This window comes from Agelaius tricolor, unplaced genomic scaffold, assembly GCF_023055355.1.
Source record: "Agelaius tricolor isolate 1412-34295 unplaced genomic scaffold, bAgeTri1.0.p SCAF_22, whole genome shotgun sequence".
Classification (NCBI taxonomy): domain Eukaryota; kingdom Metazoa; phylum Chordata; class Aves; order Passeriformes; family Icteridae; genus Agelaius; species Agelaius tricolor.
In genome coordinates, this window is record NW_027269282.1 from 8,966,392 (window position 1) to 8,988,561 (window position 22,170).

Sequence of the window (22,170 nt, forward strand, 5' to 3'; positions counted from 1 at the left end):
TGGGGTAAGTTGCTGACCTTTGTCTTCAGCATTAAAGCCATCTGAAGAAAACCATTCCTAGCATGCACTGAGCTGCTTTTGCTGGATTCTTTCCTGCATACAGTGTAATAGTTTAATATGAATATAGCAGGAAACAAGGAAAATTGAAAGCATAATTCATTTTGAATGGCATGATGTAAGAGGTGATTTCTTTTGAGGAGCTAGAAGGCAGAGGGATCAGCATTGAATATTTTAAGTAGGCTCTTGGAACAATCCTGTAATGGACTTCCCCATGCCTCTGTCTTCTTAGGACCATAAGTCCTATGTTTCCTCCTAGTCCTCTTTTTTATTTATAGTCTTTAAGCCTTAATCAGGACAGTTTTACTTATCAGGTTGTAAAAATCCTTTATTTCCTGTCCCAGAAAGTCAATAAGTGTCTGTTTCTTCAGCTCAGTAACAGTTCCCCGTTCTGCTTTCTGGGCAGATTTACTCAGTATCACTGCAATTTCTACCCACCAAGCCAATGTCTCTAGGCACAAACTCTTCCCGCTGTGTTACAGCTAAGCCTTTTCTACAGCAGCCTTACAATTCCCCACATTTCTCCTCCCCTCCAGAGCCTGGGAAAGCAGATGGACCCTGCAGGATGACCTGGGGAGGGGTCATGAAATCCAGGCTGTTGGAGCTGAAATGGGGAAGCACATTCCAGAGGAGACAACCCTTGCACCAGGAGTGTTTGCAGAGCCCCAGCCCACACTGCTGAGCCAATCTGGAGCTCTCCAAGGCACTGCAGTGACATGGCCTGGGGCAGGGGACAGCAGATGTCTGCTATTTAGGCTGTTATGGTGTGAGGTTTTCCACTCGCTGGAACTCAGCTCCCAGCTAATGACAGCCATGGGAACCCTGTGCAGTGCAGGGCTGAGCAGGAAAAATCCATGGCAAAGCATCCTGCTGCTCTCAGCCATCTGAAAGGGGAGATGGCATGTGGGGAGCCAGCAGAGGCAGAGGCACTGCAGAGAGGTCCACAGTCAAATGTCAAGCCCACAGTTTCCTCATCAGCCATAAGGAGAAAAGCACATGGCAAATCCAGCCCAGCCCTGAACCTGAGTGACAGAACAGCCTCCTTCAATCTGGCTTCTCATAAGTGCTGACTTTTCTATTGTGTTTTAGTAAATCAGTTTTATTCCTCACCTCAGGCTTGAAAGCTCCATTTAATGTCTCTGCATCCTATTGGATTGGCCTGTCACTCAGCTGCCCAAGAGGGCATCCAGGGATATCCAGATGTGATGTCCTGTCAGAGCTCTGCATGTGAAATAAAACTGGGATGGTGTGGATCTCCCATGGAGTCCTTGGAGTCAGAGAATGAGAGCTTGGCATTGCTCTGCAGCTTCTGTTGCTGGAGAAGGGGAAGGCCATGTGGTCAGTAATAAATATAGCTGACCTATCTGAGAGCACTGCTGTGGGCAAATAGCTCTCTGTGGCCTGGAGGAGGTTATCAGTCAGCACAAGGAATGTGGACTCTGGGTCATATTCAGCCCTGGAATCAAACAGATCAGGGTTAAACATCTGAGAGCAGCAGAGCTCTGGCCATGGTAAAAGATCATGCTTTAATTCAAGGAAAAGTGAATACAAAAGCTAATGAGTACAAAAGTGAATACAAAATACAAAAGTGAATACAAAAGCTAATGTCTCAGGCAGCATGAGATGAGTAGGAAAACATTATTGCCACCATAAAAAAGCCATAAAAAGTTTTAGTTTTCTACCTCTGCAGCAACAGTAGCAAAGGTGATGCTGTTGCTTTCCTAGTTTTCCATTTCAGAGCTTTCAAGAACTAAAAGCTCCATTTTACAGAGACAACCTTGCTTGCTGATAGCTTCCAGGGAGGAAAACCAACTTCATATCCATATAGAGTTCTGTTGGATTGGCCCATTTTAATTTGGTGGGTGTGACTTAGAATCCCTATGTCGCTATGAAATGTTATGATTTCTCCTTAGAAGATGTGGTGGTAGATCTGAAAAGAAATGAGGTTCTAAATGATATGTAACGACACCATAAAAAAGGCATCATGAAAAGGCAAGATCAAATGGAGAAGAGCAAAACCAGCACCACAAGAGGCATCCTGGTTTTGGGCTGGTGGAAGTCCTTGTGATCTTTTGGCTGAGTTCACAGAAGCTGTTTGCCCAGGGCCCTTGCCAAGCAGCCCATGAATTACAGGCGCAATGCGCGTGATTAACGCAGTGGGCATGGGAAAAGAGTGGCAGCACAGCCTTGTGAAGAGGTACCAGGAGCAACTAATGCTTGTGAGAGGCTTCCCCCAGCCTGAAGAGGAACATGCCAGGGTGTTTCATGCTGTTGCCCTTTGCAGCTGGCACAGACTAGCAGGCATTTGTTATTTCAAAGTATACATGCACTGTCATTTCATGGTGTTGATCTATGCTACTTTAAAATAGAATGCTTAGAAAATGGATCGTGCTTGGACCTCCTGGTCTCTAATTTGCAGCAAGTGAAATTTATGCTCCTATTAATTTTAGAGAAAGGTTGTTTTAAGGCATTCTCTCAGGCATTTATTCTTATTATTAATGACCTACTGTAGTTCTTTGAAATTTCTGCTCTCACCCAGGTCTCAACAACCAACTGCTCATGGAGGTGAGGCTTGTGGAATCCAGAAATGAAGTCAATGCCATATAGCTGGACTGATGTAGAGCTGTGAGATGTGATCCCAGACACAAGTAAAAGGTGCTCTCTGCCTTAACTGTGGGCAGTAATAGAGTTTGTTAATCAGTGATTTCTTACCTTCCCTATTTATTTTTTTTGTCGAACCCAAATATATTCCAACTGAAATGTGAATACCCACATGGAAATTTTAAAGCTCTGGCCTTGCTTGCTGAGCTTTTCACAGTCATTGGACTCCTCTGAGTAGATGCTGAAAGACCTGGTCTGTACCAGGTGTTTTCAGTTATTTAATCAGAAAATTATGTCAAGGCTGGAGTGGAGAATACAGGAAGACCTGATAAAAAAAAAATTAGAAAGATAACAAATTTAAATGTTGTCTCACAAGAATGCTGAATTTGGAAAAAAAAAGAGAAGCAGACCATTTCAATTATATGAATTATCTGATTTGGAGATCTCCACAGTAAAACAGTTCCCATTGAAATCAAGGGACTTTGTATGAATTCCTGGACTATCTTGCAACATTTGTAAGACTTTTCACAATGATGGATGAAGAGGGGAATTATCTGAATAATGTGCTTCAGTACTTTCAGTGAGGCTGTGCCAAGAGCAGCACCAGGATGGTGACAGGATGGATGAAATCAGGCTGGTCAACACAGACACCCAAGGCAAAGGGAGCGTTGTCTCGGGCCTGTTCAGTGGAAATATCGTTTGTGAGAGATGCAAGCAGATTATTCCACACTAGAGCCAGGTCTGGCCACTCTTGCTGATCTAATTACTCTCAACTGATGAGAGTAACCAAAACCAGTTTTCTTAATTGTGCTGGAAATTTTACATCTTCCTTCTGTCGTATTTTTTGTGACTTCCTGCCAGTATTTGCACATTTGTCGTTGAACAGTGCAGATTGGTTCTGGGGAAAGTAAGGCAAGTCAGCCATGCTCACCATGTTGACTGTGTGATTCAAAAGTGGTTTGGCCACTCCTAAAAAATGAAGAAAGAAAATTCTCCTGGTCCTTGGCAGAGGATAAGGTGACAACTTTCCAAACACCCTGATTTCCTTTCGCTTAGAGTCCAGCATCCAAAAAACGGGGAGGCTGTCGTCACATGTATGAGTGAGTTCATTTGAGAGCACAGTGATCAGTCAAGGGAAGCAGGCCAACAGGACAGGGAGGAAGAGAGGCCTCTTGCAGATGGTTGTTTGGTTTTTTTCCCCCAGGGGACTTAGCTAGGGCACTCCAAGACAAAAGAAGCTTGCTGTCATCCACAGCAAATGTTCTCCAAGAGCCCCACCACATTTGGCAGCTGCAGCCAGGGTCGACTCAACTCTTGATGTTGCCCAGGGCTATAAATTCTGGTCTGTGTAGTTTGTTGTGAGAAGGATTATCAGAGGAGATCTTTTACTTTAGCTCGTCTCTGCTCTGCTTGGACACTGCAGCCTATATGGAATTTCTTATTTAGAGTAGAATGTTAAATGTAGTGTCCTGGCTAAATTCCAGCCTGGGTGTTTATATTCTGCTCAATTAAATGCCATTGCTGGATCATTATTTGAAAGCAAACTGTGGTGCTTGTCCTTTGCTAGTAATGTATATACCCTTAAGACCTGATTTATGAAGAGGCACATCAACCCTCCTCTGAGGATCACAAAGTCATGATTCACATCAATAATGATAGTGTGCACTGGACCAGACCTTCTGGATTCTTTTTCTTGTTTTTTTTCTTTGTAATCTCAAGGTTTATTTTCTTGCTCTTGCAGCATTGTTGCTTTTCCTGCCGTGTTGGTGTCCCTGAGTTATCACATGATGTATCTCCAGCGAGCTGCTGTACCACAGGTCCAGGCAGCGGGGGAAGGATAAAAAGCCAGATCTTTTCAATCAGGGTAGTTTCTCAAATGCATATTTCTTCAAGAGGCTTGTTTAGTCTGTTTCTGTTTTGTGTTTTTAGGAGTCTCCTCCTTTCCCTGTCTAAGTCATGATTCTCTTTCTCTACATCAACAGTAGTGGTTGAACCTGAGAAGGCTTGGAAGGTGTCTCTGACAGGCATCCAAAAGCAATGAATATTTATTTGTATTATCTAAACCTTTCCACTCATAAGGGTAGGACTGCCCTGTTTTCCTGTGTTTATTCAGTGCCTAGCACCATGCTCCCCTCCATATGTTCTTGCTCTTGTGCCATGATTAGCCATTAGCACAGTAAAATAATCTTTATTAGTAATAATGCTACAAATTATTACCAGGAAGAGTGAGTGAGGAGATACGAGTTTGCTTTTCCCTGCATTGCTTCTTTGGGAGAAGGTAGATATTCCAGCAAGGCAATTCTGCAGAGATACAGTAGGGATCTACTCCTGTCTTCTCTTTAAGTCTTGCATCAGAGATATAGCCACAGGTTTCCCCTCTTTGCATGCCAAAACCCAGGTATTTATTTAATTTTTAAAAGTATTGATTGAATGATCTCATTTTCTAGGCGCAAAGAATGGTGGAAATTGTTGAGCTGTAGAGCAATGGTTTGACTCAGCCATATCAGGTGCACTGACCTATTAAAACATAACAAGAATCCAGGTTTTGCTTATAAAGGATGTGTGCTATGAGATGGAGAAGCAGTTGCAGACCTCATTAAGGCCAAGTACATTTATTTTATTTTTACCTGAAGCATAATTAATTCAAGAAGCAAGTTCCACAGGTTATATTTTTAGATACTCCTGGGCTGAGGTGAAAAAGATAAAAGCTGGTCATTTCCTCATAGCTGGGCTGCAGTGGACAGAAAAAGAGAAATGGTTTCTGAGGAGGGACTGATAGCTCCAGCCCTCTTCCATAAAGCAGCTGGAGGTTGGAATTCACACATGAAGGACATGTCTTTGAATGTGTTCTGAAAGCAGCACGACAGAAACGTGGTGCTGTGACTTGCATAACGTGTAGCTCCATTTCCCAGCACACTGGTGCTGGCAGAATCCAAGACCACAACAATGGCAAATTCACATGGGAACTAAACGTGCCCAGCCAACCTCAAGCTGCCTTCAGATCCCTTGACTAAGGAACACACTGAGGAGCTGTTTTTTCTGATTTTCTGTTGTTTCACATGGGGTTGGCCCCATCCAGAGGGTCAAAGCTGTGTTAAGGATGATGCTGGTCATGCACAGGCAGTAAAATGATCTTGCCCTGCAAGTGCTACTTCCTAAATTTTCTTCTTGACTTCATCTCCACAGATGAGATCAGTGGAAAGGAAGATGGGGAGGGAATAGCATGGAGATTGCAAAACATGCTGGGAGAAATGTACTTTTCCATGCATGTCTTGCTTGCTGGACTGCACATTCCACTTTCCCTGATGACAGTATTATGTGCTGGGTTTTGCTGGTAGCTAGGCAGCTACCCAAAGCAACAAATCCAGGTGCCAATGAAACTTTCCATCGACTGAAGTGGGTTCAAGGGCAGCAGTAACAACTCACAATTCAGTCTCTTCTGAGGCCACAACACAAGGTCCCATGCAATATTTTTAACTGCAAATTATTCCAAAATCTCTCTCAAAACACAATCTGTACTTCATGCTGCGCATCTGTACCAAGGATTTAGAAGAAAAATGGGTTATTAGTACCTAATTTGCATTTTATGTTTTATGCTTCCTGGCAAGTTAAAGCTGTGGTCAATGGTTCGGCCCCAAATGGCCTTTCATTACTCAGGCTGTCCAGACATTCATAACCTTATGAGTCCTTACCAGAGAGGCTCAGATTTGTGCCAGAAGTATTGGGAGAAGAGAGTGCTCATGTGGAATATGTATAATGTAAGAACTGAATGGAATTCAAGGAAAGAAAGGTGATATTAATCCCCAATAAACTGACAGAGATGCTTAATTATTACAAATCATAAAATTATACAAAACGTTGCATGAGTTTTATGCAGTCACTCTTATTCCTCATCTTCTGCTGTTTTATGTTTATCTATTTAGGCTAAAACTCTGGGAAAAGAAGCTGCTTGTGTTTTGGTTCCCATATGACCCTCAAAGATAGCATCCTCTGAGAGTTTTGCAGCCAGCATCCAGTGAGGCTCCCAAGCCAAGGTTCCCAAACACCAGCAGTCAGGACAGAAGTGGCCCTGTAACACATGATAAATAATAACAACTCTTCTCCCAAAGCCAAACCTTCTGAATAAGGATTGCTGTTACTGGTGGGCTGGGTAGCACCATCCATTATTGAATTTGTCTAATATTGGACATTATAATATTAAGATCTTGCCAGAGTTATGTAGACTGAAAATTTTCCATGCTTGGTTTTTTTCTGTGCTACATTTTTTTCTTTTTTTTCCCCTTCTTTTAAATTTTGTTTTATTAAAACTAACAGTCTGAAGGTGGAAGCCAAGATTGATCAGAATGACAAAGTGTCATCAGTCTGGTGAGGGAATGAGCCCTGGCGAATTAACACCATTATAGCTATTCCTTAAATATCCAGGCTAAGTATGAGATCTATTGCAGTTTCAGAGGATGTTATTTGCATTGCACACTGCTGAGGGAGCTGACAAAGTTTAACATGTTTTGCTGCAACTCAGTGATGCTGTTCATCCTCTCAGTCAAAAATGGAAGAGGCCATTTAGGGTGCATTTGAGGGAAGGATCCCATCTTGAGGATCTCTCCATGCTTTTCCCTCCAGTGAAAGAAAGCAGCCACTTCAGACTGGGCCTCAAGGTCTTGCAGATGTCTCCCAAAGGGTGGCACTTGGAGAGCTGCTGCAGAGTTGCTGGTGTGCAGTGAATCCATATCCCACCTGTGCTGCTGCACACTGCCAGTGTAGGACAAGTGCTGGGATCAGATAGGGAGGGAGAAATTGTGACCCACTGTCTAAAGAGATTGAGATTGAGTGTAGAAATGGAGGAAATAATCTCAGAGGAAGCAGAATGGAGGAGCAGTACTGCTGCAAAATTAGGAAAGGAAGGTGAAAGAAAAAACAGAGCAGTCATGGTCCAGAGAGTCCAGAGAGCCCAGGATGATCAGCCAACACAATTTACAGCTTCTTTCCCAGCTCCCAGCAGCACAAGCAGATACACTGACACCCCTGTGTCAGCTTTGCTGGTATGGGTATCACTATGAGTGTCAACATGATGGAGTTTCTGTTTCAAAGAAAACTTAGGAAAGAGCTCAAGAAAAGCCATGTTAAAAGAACATTCTTCAAGTTGTCAAGTTGAAAGTTCCCAGCCTTTTGTGTAAACTCTTCCAAATGAGCAAGATTTTCTTCACTGGTCCACAGCAGGTTTTGTTCTTCAATTTTTCTTCAGTTCCTTAAAAGCTTAGGAAATTAAGCATGCAAAAATATGTGTTAAAACAATGAGCACCTAAAATAAATTTTGAATTAAGGCTGCCTATGCAGCTTAAATTCATCTTTCAGTATATATATCAAGTAATTAGTTTTCTTCCCCAGGAACCCTAATGCAGTCAGTTCAAAAGCCTGAGTTAGTCTGGGGCTGGAACTGGGCTGTCTAATAAAGGAGCATAGAATGGCTGACTCATTTACTGCATGAGGTAAAAGGTGTGTGATAAATTTAAAAGGGGATTTGCGGCATCAAAGGAAATGGTTTCATAGCCAAAGCAATTGAATAGCATACTAAGGAACTGGACAGGGATAGATCTTATGTGATGACAGGCAAGTCACTTAAAATTAGTTTTTCACAGTTGGCCTCTAATTGTGCTTTTTCCATTTTCTGAGTAGCTGCCTTGAGATTTTTGGGTCTTGGTTACGAATTTGTCCAACTGAAGCAAATGGAAGGTTGGCTTTGGACAGAGAGAACAGCATTTAAAGTTGAATACACAGAAAATCAAGTAGCACTGATCATTGGATGCTTTTTACCTTAATCTTCACATGTTTCAGTTCCCCATCTGCAAAATTTGTCTCCCAAAGGTGGGGTGCAAATATATCCATGAATACACCTAAGATATTTAAAGGCTTGGAGAATGTCACAGAAATATCCATGGAGAAATGAATCACTGTGTCTCCAGGGCAGGCCTGACTGGTGTGCAGTAAATACAGTCCAGGGCCACACACTGAACCAGAGGAGAGCACCAAACACTGAATAGCTGCTCATTATTAGGCACTGTCTGTCCTGTGCACTGAATGAGGTGAAGGCCCTGTGGGAAAAGCAGTTTGCAGTGATGTAATTAAAGACTGTACCAGAACGCACACACAGTGATCAGTGGCATTCAGGCTGTACCAGCAACTTTAATTTAGGTTTTTCCTGGGTCTTGAGGCTGAGCTTTGCAACCTCAATCACGTTCCTTTAATAATTCGGGGTGCGTCGACGTAACGCTGCAGCTGAATTCTTCCTTGTGGGATATTATGTCCTATAAAAAAAGATATTCTGTAATCAAAAGTGAATGTCTTGCATTACTTCCTGTTTGCTCCCCATGCTGCTACGGATAATTGCCTCTTTCCTGCGGGTGGAATGAAGACTGTTGAAGTCAAATGGCCTCAACCATGGGCTGCTTATTCAATGTGGCGTGTAAGCAGCAGGGATTTCCTTGTCCCTGGCTGGAGACCTGCATACTTTACCTCTTCCATGCAAGTAGGATGAAATTAATCAGTGTTGGTTTTCTCAGCAAGCAATGAAATTTTAACCACTGCAATGTCGGAGGAGGAAGACTCCTCAAAGGGGACCAGGAGAAAGTGCATGAATCAGAAGTTCCTGCCAAGACATGAACACTACACTTGAGTGTGTCTGAAACGTTGGGCGCAGAGAGTAAATAAGCCCCATGACAGGTCTAGCCTAACTATCCAGCACTTCCATGGCAAGTAGCCCATACTTTCACCAACCTTGGCATCGAGACGAGGATAATATTTTTGCAAGGATGAACTGCACTCCAACAATGTCTCTAATGTTTCAGTGTCAATGCAAGCATGCTTTCCTTTCAGATCAGCCATGTGGCTCTTCTTTTCCATCCCTTTCCCCCTTTTCCTTTCAGAGAAGTACATTTTATGTGTCTGCTGAAGAGGAAATCCCTGTCTTCTGTGGAGTTCCTGGGCTGAGGACCCAGAAGACAGTGCACCTCAGTCCTGGGAATGGAGCTGTTAAGCCTTAGCTGATGGTTCTCTCCCAGCCTCATGCACTGTGCTGAGTGTTCCCATACTCCACTCTCACAGGAGAACCTACCCATCTCCAGAGTGATAATTACACACTGAATTCCATTTTTAGAGAGCTCCCATCAGCTGTTGCACTGACTGATGAGGTGACAGCAGCAGTCTGTCTGTGCACATGGGACACGGAATATTGTTGGTGAAGCCACAGCTTGCTCCAAACATCTGTGCACCCAAAAGCCATAGACAGCATCTGCCCTACCCATCCTGGAGGTCAGCAGGAAAGTACAAGCACAAGAGGCTACCCTGCTAGGTAAAATTGAAGGGGAAACCCAAATCTAAGTGGCTGCACCATAAAAATGATCCTTTTCCCCATATCTGAGCGTTCCTTCACATTTACAGACTCAGAGGTGATGCTTCACACAGAGGGCAGGTATCACCCAGCTGAGAAAAGGCAGTGTGAGCACTTGCACAGTTCTTATGTCTGACTTCATCCACCTCACTTCCTCCTATGTTCTTGACCAGAATAACTCGGGAATGGATTTCTCATGTAGTTGTGAGGCTGCTCTGCCACACCAGAGTTACTCCTTGCCGTGTGTCACCCTGGTATAAACCTTCATGAGATAACCAGATTAGATTTCAGTGGAACCAGTTGATATATTTGAGCAAAGCAATTTCTTGGTGGGTCAGCACCTGGCTGGAAGGATGCTGAAGAAAGCAAGCATTAGGATCTCAGCTATGCATTTATTTCTTCAGATCCAACATGTTGAAGTATCCTCTTCCAAGTGAGAAGTAAAATGTCTAGATACATTTTCAGCATCTAAATATCCTATCACTGCTTATGAGGTAGGCAATCCTACTTGAAGTTCCTATTAATTTTGCCTTCTGTTCACTGAAATCTTTTCAGTAACTTTGGAGGTGATAGTCTGGGCTTCTTGTTTTGCAGATCTGAAATATTATCTGAAACAACACCATTATTTTGTGTTGCTGGATATTTGTATGTTGAAATTTAGGAAACAAAATAGGGAAAAAACACTTCATAAGGATAAGATGTTTTTCATATGGCAATGGAAAAATAGACTGAGAAATGACCAAAAAGAAAAAAAAAAGAGATAAACTGAAAAAAAAATCAAATACTAGAATAACTTTTAAAACTGCAAAAGTTTTCACATATTTTCCCCATGACAATCCAGTCTTCATAACATTGAAGTCGAAGTTCTCTCTAAAATTGGTTTTTCTTTTTTTGTAGACCTAAGTAAGACTGTTCATGGGTTTTGTGTCTGGACAAAAGCTGCCACACCCTCTGCATCCATCCCAGTAATTTGGTATGAAGGGATCCCTGGTACTGCAGAATTCTGTCAAAAAGGAGAAAAAAATGCTTACTGCTGGCAATCCCCCTCTTGCACAAGTTACTTTCAGTACATTTGGAGTTTCTAAATGACTTTAAAACCTCCTTTCCACTCCTCCTATCAATTTTACTCAGCAGCTCAGCTCCTTCACACCCACTCAGAGGGGGCTGTCTCTCAGCAGGCAGTCAAATCAGCCTGTCAATATAAACCAAGGCAAAGTCAGTGTCTGTATTAATACAAATGAGCCACTTGTAGTTGAGGAAAAGATCCAGTTAAGTGGTAATTTAGCAGTGTTGTCACAGGTCAGTGGTACCCCCTAAAAATCTCTGAGGATTGATTATGTTTTTCAGTATATTATTGTCTCTGATTACTTAGGTTGGTGGTTGAGCTTATTGTGCAATTTTTTTTAAAGGTTGGGATTGACAAACATTTATAAAATAAGTAGAGTTTTACCAGTGTGGGATTTTCTTGTACTCGAAGCTTGGGGTTTCAAAACATCAGGAGAAAAAAATGGAAAGAAAAATACCCAAGAAAATTTAACAGTGGAAGTAACAACTATTAGCATCTACTATTCTGTTAAAGGATTCACAAATAAAAGGGCTGGGATGCTTAGGACTTGCAGTGACTATTGAACAGCATGCAGAGTAAGTAATGCCTGTGAATAGTTTTATTATGTGCCTGTCAGTAACATGTGCTGCTTAAATATGCACTCACAGAGTGACTGTGCTGGTGGCTCTGTGCACTCTGCCTCTTACTGACCTGGTAAAAGTTTCATCTTGAGAAAGAAAGCTGCTTTGCTTTCTACCTAGGCTGCTTTAGAAGTCAAAGAGTAGTTCTGCAAAAGTCTTTTCGTCTTAAGAAAGTGATTCACAAGATGTCTGCATTGGTTTCCTGGAACTGAGATGTTTATTTTGTGCTATGTACAACAGCAACAGTTCTGTAGATTTCATAACATTAAACATTCAAATTGCAACTTCTACTGAAATTTTCTTTCAGCATGCGTTACCCAGAATGTCACCAGGCAGGAGTCTAAATAACAGAACTAGACAGAAAATAAGTTTGGTATTTCAGTTAAAAACTTTCAGACTGGGCATAAAAGTCCCAAATAAAAAGAAAAAAACTCTCAGTAGCTACGGTCTTTGAGAACAAATCATCCAGTTCTGTCATTCCCATCCAAGGCAGAACAAAATGAGAACAACTCAGTGTTTGTTCCCTGAATTTCACAGGGCGTTTCTGAGGTGAGCTTTCATATTTCTTTGAGGGATTTTTTTTTTCCAGTCCTCTGGCCTTGTGGCAGAGACATTGTTGAAAGCCATTTAAGAAGATAAAGGCAAACTCTTTTTCTAGCCAGGGTGGTGGTCAGGGTTTTGGTGTGGGCAGCCCTTCCCCTGGGGCTGCACCAGTACCACATGAAAGTGCTGGGAAATGTTGGTGGGGCATCTTTTGTGATCAGTGTGAAGCAGTTTGGAAGCCCACCCTGCCCTGAATACCTTTGTGACTGGCCACAGAGGCAACTGTTCAAACACTGTGCTTGGGAAACCTCACCAGAGGCAATGATCCAGGGCCATGTGCTTTTCAAGTGTAATTTATGGGAATGGAAAGCAGCTTACTACTAGTAATGGGAATTTTTTGACTAGAAGTGTAACACACCTGCCCATCTGTCTGTCAGCCAGTCATTCTGTCTCCCTGCTCTTTTTTGCTTTTTGTTCCCTTTCTGTGCACTGTTATTTTAACTGGCAGCCAAATGTAAAAGAAAGGATATGTTTAAGAACGTGGTACCTAATAATTTAAGTTTAAAAAAAAAAAAAAGACTTTAAAATATTCCCATTGCACATTCACAGTCCAGATTTCCTGGTGATTAATCCTGGTGCATGCATTTCCACTGTCCTGCTGGTGTTGAGTGTGGAACTGAGAGACGTAGTGAGTGGTTTATTCATGTAAATTGTGCTTGACAGAAGAGAGGTGGGAAAACTAAGGTGGGCTGATCAAGGAGCTACTGGAATTGGTGGGAGTCATTCTTTCCATCCCAGTTGGTCAGAGCATGGTGCTGATAACACCAAGGCTGAGGGTTCAATCCCCATATGAGCCGTTCAGTTGAAAGCTGGACTCGATGGTTGGGTCCCTTCCAGCTCAGAATATTCTGTGCTTTCAGCAGGTTTAACGAATGTCTTCATTATTGGCAGCAATTCTTTGTTGTCTTTCCCTGCACCCCATAATTCACACAGTGATATGTTTGCTTCTCTGATTGAGAGGCTCAAGCATTAATGGCAAACTCCATCTTCATCTTCCTCAGCTGAGCCTTGACCCTGCAGTTTCTGCTTTTGAGCACAGGGCTTGCTCAGTGACCCATATGGAAGGGATGCAGTTGCCTGAGCAAGTAACTTTTACAAGATACTAGAAGTGTTGGGGGAGACCTGGAATAACTCAGCAGAGTAGCTCAGATTTTGTTAGGATGAGAATTTGTCTTCCACTGGCAAACAGCCTGGTCTCAGGGCAGGGCATTTTCACTTTGCCATCTGACTCTGCTCCTGGCAAAAGGCTGGATGATCAAATGAGAGCTGAGGGTCCCTCCCCAGGCTCTGGACCCCACTCCTGTTTTCCTGTGCAGTGATTATATTGAGCTCACAGGATCTTGTTTGATCCTCCTCCTGCTGCTGCTACAAAAAGGGTGGGTGGGTTGTTATCCCTCCTGTCAAAATCTTTGTCCAAAATCAACAAAACCACAAACGAGTTCTGGTTCAAGTACTCGTGCAAACATATTTATGCAACTGCTTGTAGGATTTGACTTTCAAATAGAATTCCATGAGCAGAGCTTCAATGCAGCTGCTTTCAAAAAACAAATGAGAAGATCCATATATATCACTGAAGTGTATTTAACTGTGAGTTTGTTCCAATATTCTCCGAGCATATTTTCCATATCAGTCCAGCTGGACTGTTTCCATCTCCAGTGTAATGCTGCTGTGATGTGTGGAGTTTATCCTTGTAGCCTAATGCCATGAAAAGAGTGGAAATAAGGGAAGTTATACAAAGCAAACACTGTCTGCATCTGAATAATTGCATTAGATGTTCGATGATCAGGAGATTAAATTTTGTTTGTTTTAAAAAAGACAGCTGACAAATAGAGAAAATTAAGTTGGCAGGACTTAAAACCAGTTTGGGGTAATTCCATTGTCTCGAGTAAGCTTGATTGCATTCTTATTTTTAATTAATTAAACTTAGATAGTCAGTGCCAGAACAACTCTTGCTGTAACAGCATAGATGAGGGTCTCCAAGTCTCTTGTAGAAAATCCTAAATTCAAATGGAAAAAAATAAAGGAAGGCCAAAAAAATGTTCTTCCCCAGTACTTCATACGTTAGGTCTAGAGCTTTCCTCAGCAACGAAGGGCTGGTTTGAACTGCAGAGCAGGACAAGCTGCTGTTTAGAATAAGGAATCTATCAAGCCATTATCTTGTCATAGGTTGTAACAATTTCCAAGTTTTACTAAAAAAAAAAATAAATAAAGAAAGCAGATGAAATATTTATGGTTAGAGAGAGTGTGCTTTTGCCACCAGCAGGAGAACTTCATCCCAGCCCTTGGCTTCAGAGTTGCTGTCCGGCACCTGCAGGGCTCTGGAGCAGCCAAGACAAACACTCCCTGAGACAGAGGCTGCCTCGTCCTTTTTAATCTCTCTGAAGTGCCAGGTGAAGCTCTGGAGCAGTAGAGTGGTTAATGTATAAAAAGGCTCTGCTGTGCTCTCCTGGACTGAATTTCCTCTGCCGGAGTTTGTGCTGCAGGTGAATAGCCAGGAGCCACGGGGCCATGCAGCAGCACTCGGGGCTCCCACCCCTCCATGGACCTTTCCTGGCTACACTGCTCAGGGGCAGGCACTGCCATTAGCCCCATTTTATAAATACAGCATGCCCCTGAGGCAGGCACTGCCATTAGCCCCATTTTATAAATACAGCATGCCACTGAGGTCTGCAGGGCACAGAATGTTAGCTGTGCTGGTAACTGAATTCCCACAGGAGCCTGGATGCTTGTGCTAGGCTTTTATAACGTGACTTGCTGCCACAGTTTATAGGAATTTTTGAATGAACTGAAATGTGGCATTTTTATTCCTGTGTTGTGCTCTCTAACCATCTGGCTTGCCTCACTTTTTAAAGGCATTGCTGGAGACAGGGTGAATGGAGAGTCCTCAGCATCTTAACCACAGGTTTGCATTGTAAAACAGCCCCACTCACTCCCCAAACAACAACAACAAAAAACCTAAACCAAACAAACCCCAGAAAATAACAGACAACCAAGACAACAAATCAAAATATTAGATTTTCTCCCCTTTTAATTGAAAGTTGGGGATTTTGACATCAGCAAATCTCTTGCCTTGTGTTGAGCTTTTCACTTCATCAATGGTAGGTTTTGACTGGTATGAAATTTTGTTAATAGGACTATTTTTCTTAGGCATGGGCTCAGATATTTTTAAGAACCTTACCAAAATATCTGTTTGGGAACAAATAACAAGGAACTTCCCTCCTGTTGCTTCCTCCCATTCCTGCAATACTCCCAAATAGGCACCATGAAAAAGAGATCTCTCTCTACGTTACTGTACAGGTTTTTGATCAGGCTCTACAATTTAAACAGCAATATCCCTGTTTCTTCATCAGAAATGGGCCCCTGTTTTCAGTTTCTCAAAGAGAAAAATATTATATGTTTTCCACAGCAAGTACTTGAGTTTCCAGAAAAGTTCATGAAGTCCTGACTGGCCATGACATTTCCAGGACTGAAGACTATAGAAAATTAAAAGTAAGAGTAAAAAGGTAGTAAGAGGGTCTTCAGATGTGCTAACATGGCCCATCTTGGGGTTTTGCTCTTGAACACAAGGATTATCTTTTGTATTGAAGCATTTTTATTAGAGATGGAAAACCATCTTTTGTAGAATGCAAGAGCTAATGTTCCAGCTTTCCAGATCATTCTGAAATACAAGAGCAACACAGACACTGTTAATAATGCAATCAAAGCAATTTAAATCCTTTTAAAACATCCACAAAGGAACCTTTGATAAGAAGCAACTTTCATTAGCCTGAAAGACTAGGCAGTTTAGTGTGTGCTGTTTATTAAGTTTATACATAGACAGTGGTAATTCCACTTTTGGCTGGAGAAGAGCAGCAGTAAATTATAAGACATCTTTATAAGCACCAGTGTTAGACTTGCTGGTTTAAAATGAAAAATGTATTTATATTAATATAGCTCTAAATGGGGTTATTCAGTACTTAAAGATGCAATTTGTTTTCCATTAGTGCTCTGAATGGACACAAAATAATTCTGTGAACCTTAAAGGATTTAGTCCTTTTTTTGACAGAAAGAAGGAAATTGCTACAAGTGCACAGTGTATGATGGGCTGTGAAAGTCTGTTTGGTTCAGTTGTGCTGCATATTCTTTAATCTTGCTCTTAGTTCCTGCCTTTGTCCTCCTTTTCATTGTGTGTTGCTGTAAGAAAACTTACATAAAGAAAGCAAAGATGGGCAAAAAAAAAACAGAAGTGTTTTTATATTTGGGCTGGGCAGGGTGGGATTTCTTTTAGCAGCATCTCTCTGAGTTTGATTGAGGAGGGAGGCGTGCGATTTTGGGACATTTTTAGCAGAAATTTCCATCCATCTCACAGATTTTGGGGTCACTTTAACAGGCCCCAGCCCCTTGGAAGAAGAAAGTTTTATTTTTGGTGTGCCAGCATCTTGGGAGCTGACTGCTGCTCCCTTGGGCTCTGATGCTGCTCCTATTGCCCAGCTTGAGTGTAGGGACTGAGCCATTCAAATGCTTTCTGCCATTAATTTTGGGGTGCTTTTGTTTTTCTGGGACAAAGCAGGTGAGAGGAAGAGAGCAGCAGACAAATCATAGACTTGCAACAACATCTGAGTGGTTTTGGTTCACCTAAGAGGTGAAGAGGAAAAATCAGGAAGGGAAGATGAATTCTGATCTTGGATCACTGAGCATGAGCAGGAAATCAACAATTAGGTCTTCCTACATTCTCTTTGGGGGTTCCAGGTGTTTGTTTGTTGGTTGTTTTGTTTCGTGGGGGCTTTTTTAGGCAGCATAATTGCTTTTCATTTGGGTCTTACTCATTTTTCATCTGATTTAATGCCAAGGATAGCAGGAATCCAGAGGTCAAGTCCAAATGTTCCCATGCAGCAGCATGGTGCATGTCTTCTTGGCAATTCTCCACGCATTCCTTTGGAAAATCTGCTCTTGGGATTCCAGTATGTTGGAAAATAAAATGTTACTTAACAGATAGTGCATAAATACAATCCTTGGCCACACCAATAAATGACCAAAGAGCTGAAAAGATGTTCCTGGCTTTTGTAGACTTTAAAAGTGAGGCTTAAACTGAGCTCATCCCTCCCCACAGACATCTACAGGAGGAAGCCTCACCAGATGATTGCAGGGCTTGGCTTTGCAGCTCTTCAGAACGAGTTGCAGAAGTGCAACTTTTATAGCAGTTTTACTTAGACACCTGCAGTTTACACTGAATATCATAAAAGACTGATTTTCAGCCAAGAGTTATCACACAGTGTTTTAGTTCATCACTAGCCCATCAAAACCCACAGGTAGATTGCAAATGTGAAAGAGAAGGGGGGACTTGGTCTCTTTGCAGACCACTGGTTCTCTCCAAAAGGTGATATTTTGAGCCAGCCAAAAAAATGAAAGGTATTTAAATGAGAAATTAGGACAAAAAAATCTTCACAGTGCACAGGAAGTTTTTTTATATAATTAAAATATTAGATTTTCTTCCCTTTTAATTGAAAGTTGGGGATTTTGACATCAGCAACTCTATTACCTTGTGTTGAGCTTTTCACTTCATCAATGGTAGGTTTTGACAGGTATGAAATTTTGTTAATAGGACTATTTTTCTTAGGCGTGGGCTCAGATATTTTTCAGAACCTTACCAAAATATCTGTTTGGGAACAAATTTGGCCATAGGCTTTGAATGGTGACAGCATGACGTGTGCAGGTGCAGCTATTTCAGTGTGTTCTTTGTGCTGGCTGCTCCTGAAATTAGTATTTCAATACATAAGCTATGAAGTAAAGGGGAAAATGAGTCAGTAGAATTATGAATAAACATTATTTATCTTTATTTATCTTATGAATGTTAATTATGGCATTTTATATAATACCTTTTCTATATTAATCTGTGTTGTTGCTCTGTTAGGAAGATGGAGAATTCACTTGCATGTGTGCGTTGTTTGCCAGCGATATTTTCTAAATAAAGAGTTTGGCGTCAGTGAGAAGTGTCTGCTTTCCCAAGACTTTGACCCACCCAGCCTTTCACCCTCATTTTGGGTGACTTTGCAGGTGTTAAACAGGATGGTGCTGAGGCAGGAGGGTCTGACTACCAAAGATATCACTCTCAGAGCTGTTTTAGTTACACTTCATCATCATAAGCATATGGTTTCACTTCCAAGTGTTTAACATTTCCATTTCCTCAGGAAATCATTCCTTCTATTTTTTAAACTTTTGAAACTGGATGGATGTTTTTACTGGCAGGCGGAACGGGAGCGACACAAGGCTCAGCCCCAGCCCAGGAGAGCCCCTGGCTGCGGTGCCCGCCTGCCTCCCCATCCCTCCCCATCCTGCAGCAGCTCCTGAGCACGGCTCGGGGTGCTCCGGCCCCATCTCTGGGGTGCAGCACGCTGCTAAAACACTTCTTGCTGTAGTAAAACCATCCACTCCTTTTTCAGCTTTAGCTCAGACCTGTTTTTCTTTCTTAGTCCGCTCCAGGCCCATGCATCCCAAGAATTAGTTGAGTGCAGATTCTTTTAGCTGTCTTAGAGAAGCCAACAGCAAGATCAGGGCCTAAGAAAATAATTTGTGTCACCTACAAGGAATGAAAGCATTTTTGTCGTGTGTTTATTGTCTGTGTTGGTACATCCAGCATTGCAACGCACATGACGGAGGCGTGGATGGCTCCAGGGAGCTGCTCTGGCTGTCGCATTTTCAGAGATTATTTCTGGTATTTCCTTTTTCCTCGTTACCAATGGGTCACCCTTCTCACGTGCTGGCCAAGTTCTGTAGAGTAGGAGGAAGTCTGTGCTCATGTCTTATTTATGTTGTGTTTATCCACATATGTCATGGTGTTTAGCTGCTTGTTTTTCCCTGCTGTTCTATGAAGTTGTGGATGTGCAATTTGCACACTAATTTACCTGGTCTCACTGGCCCTTTTGGTAGAAGATCATCCTCTGCTACATTGGGTGTCACTGTGTCATAACAACTTTGATAAACTAATTGCATTTTGTACAACAGTCATCACTGTCCATCAAATTATGTTGTACAAGAAAAAATATGGGGCAAACCAGCTGATTGTTGTGTTTGTCCCTTTCTGGTTTACTCTCTTATGGATCCATACAGTCTCATTCTTTTTTTGGCATGGGGGATCTTGCTGTGGGTCGGGGCTTCTGGAGGGATTGAGTCCTGCCACCAGGCAGGCTGTGTGCTGCTGGTATTCAGGGTGTATGTTTTATTCATACCCTCACAAGAGTTAGTTAGTCAAGGTAGCAGAAACCAGCATCAGGGAGGTGTAGTTAAACCTCCAAACCTCCCAGGAGAGCTCACCTGGGCTGCTGAGCCTCTGGCTTCGTGCTGGCCTCTGGGATGTTCTGAGGGCTGTTCTGATCCACTCTCCTGACTCCTTCACTTCCCTTAGTGCTGTACCTGTCTGCACATCCCTCCAGCAGTTTCTCACTAAAAATGCCACTTGGTCAAGCAGCACAAGCTGGTAGCACCCACAAGGACACCCCAAGGCTGCTCCATGTCCCAGGGATCCCACTGCTTTTCCTACCACACCCATCAGTGCCATGGTGTTCCATGGTGAAGGCTCCGGCTCAGGCAAACAAACCAGTGCCAGGGGGTGGCTGCTGATAATTAGATTGACTGGAGGTCAGGTTAGGATTTACACAATGATTTTGATCCAGTTTTGTTTGCAAGAGAGCATCAAAACATTGCAGTTTTCTCAGTAGATTGAGTGATATCCTGATCCAAAATGGAATGACAGTGCCAGTGAAAAAATGCTGCTGGCATGTTGTTCCCAACTGCTTCAGAAGAGCAGACCAGAGCAGGACCAGACTGAATTAAAAGCCCATTTCAGCTGTCCCCAGCCCATGTCTCTAGTGACCACTAGACCAAGTTCCTGACCAAGTGCTTCAGGAATCAGTTCCTGAGGTAGAGCCAGGTGCAGCACTGGGCAGGCTCCCTCCTTCTCCTTAGGAGAGGCAGCCTTGGCTGCTCCTGCCTGCTGTCACCCAGCTGCAGGGCAGAGGTCCAACACCTCAAACAGCATTTTCTGTTCAGGACAAATGTCCCCAGAGCGTGGGGAGGCCCTGGCATGGGCTGCCCAGAGAAGATGTGGGTGCCTCATCACTGGAAGTGTCCAAGGCCAGGTTGGTTGGAGCAACCTGGGATAGTGGAAGGTGTCTCTGCCCATGGCAGGGGATCTGTAATTAGGTGATCTTTAGGATCCCTCCCAACCCAAACCATTCCATGATTCTATGGCAATTCTGGTTTTGCAGAACATGGTCCCCAGGGCACAAGCTGAGTTGAGCAGGTCCTTCAGCTGGGTGCCTCAATGGCAAAGGGCAGCTCCATCACAAACATGTGCCTGCATCCATGGAGTGGGAAGAGGGCATGGGGGCCAAAGCAGAGGGGGAATCAAAGACATTTCAGGGGCAACTACAGGCCCAAGAGAGAAATAGCCAAGGCACTGACAACTCGTGTGGGTTTGGTATGTCTGTTTGCAGTGTTGTGTTATGTGTTTAGAAGCTGGTTGTTTCCATAATAACAGCAAGTGCCATATGGCAGCGAGGAGGGTGGTGAGAAGAATGCCTAAGGAAACACAGTATGTTGTTTGACATGTGTGTACTTGTAGAGGAATAACGTGTCTCAAGCAAGTATTGCTGCTCCAAGCAGGCTGGGGGATTTTCTGCTCTCACCAGAAAAATATCCAGAGCCCTTGGCATTTGTGCTGGTGCCATGCCAGTTAATGATGCCTGCCCTTCATCCATATTCTCCTGCTGATAGTCCTTGTGATGGGCAAAGGACCTTTTGCTGTACTGTGAGTGATGGTTGTGGATGCACCAGCACAGAGGAATGGCATTTAAACATGGCTTTTAAGGGGAAATACAGTTCTGTGAGGAGTGCTGTGTTAAACTGAACTGAGCCAGATGCCATATGCTCTATCCATTCTTTAATGCTCAGCAATTAAATAGCAGAAATTTTGAAACCTTTGAAAATGCACAGTTTACTATAATTGTTTAATAGAAAGTAGGCTAAGCGTTTCCAGAGATCTGGAGCACTTTAGTGCATATCTAGGAAGCATCCAGGAAGGACTCCACAAATTCCAGCTTTTTCTGCCCTTTAATGTATGACTCATATTTCAAGGACTTGTAATTTGCTCCCCACGTTCCCACCAATACCACCAGTCTGAGCTGTACATTTGCATACATTTCCACCACAGAAAAATATGAAATTATTTCTTCATAGTAGCTGAATGGCTTTTGCTTGACCTTTACCAACACCAGCCCAACAAAATTCAGCCTCTCTTAATTGAGTCCTAAAGCCATTAATTACATTTGTATTTGGATACCTGAAACATGGTGGCAGGGAGAAAGAGGTTGTTGTGATTTGGGGTTGTAATCCTGCACTCACTTGCAATGCTTTAAAGTCATGAGCAACCCAAAAGGCAGAGCTGTTCTCATTTTCATGCTTCTGTTCTTCTCTTTCCTGCCTCCAGAGAGAGATTACTGGAGCATATGTGAAAAGCAGCCCATTGGAAGGCTCCTCTTTCGGCAGTTCTGTGAGACTCGGCCCGAGCTCGAGTGCTGCATTAGGTTCCTTGACTCGGTGGTAAGTCAGTTCTTGTGGTATTTTGGGGTGCTTTGCAATGTTCCCGTGGCAGAGCAGACTCATCTGACCCCGAGAAATCGCTGTTTTGTGGGATTTTGTGTCTGAATTGCTGGAGTAGGCAGTGGGCAGGGCTGGCCCCAGCATCAGCCTGGCACCACTGGCAGCACAGGGACACTCAGGGACATGAGCCACCACAGAGGGTAAGGACAGTCACCCCCACAGTGCTGCTGTGGCCTCCCTTCATGTCAACACTCAAGCAGCTG

The 22,170-nt window shown here is 43.0% G+C and overlaps 1 protein-coding gene across 2 annotated transcripts in view; it reads left to right on the top strand.

Annotated features, from left to right (window-relative positions):
• The window catches only part of GRK5 (G protein-coupled receptor kinase 5), a 153,888-nt gene that overhangs the window by 73,692 nt on the left and 58,026 nt on the right, over positions 1–22,170 (top strand). The window contains exon 3 of one of the 2 annotated variants that reach the window (XM_071445971.1): positions 21,795–21,907. In XM_071445971.1, the coding sequence (XP_071302072.1) occupies positions 21,795–21,907 (113 nt within the window). Of the gene's footprint in view, positions 1–21,794; positions 21,908–22,170 lie in introns of those variants that run through there. The other variant, XM_071445972.1, reaches the window with a different exon arrangement.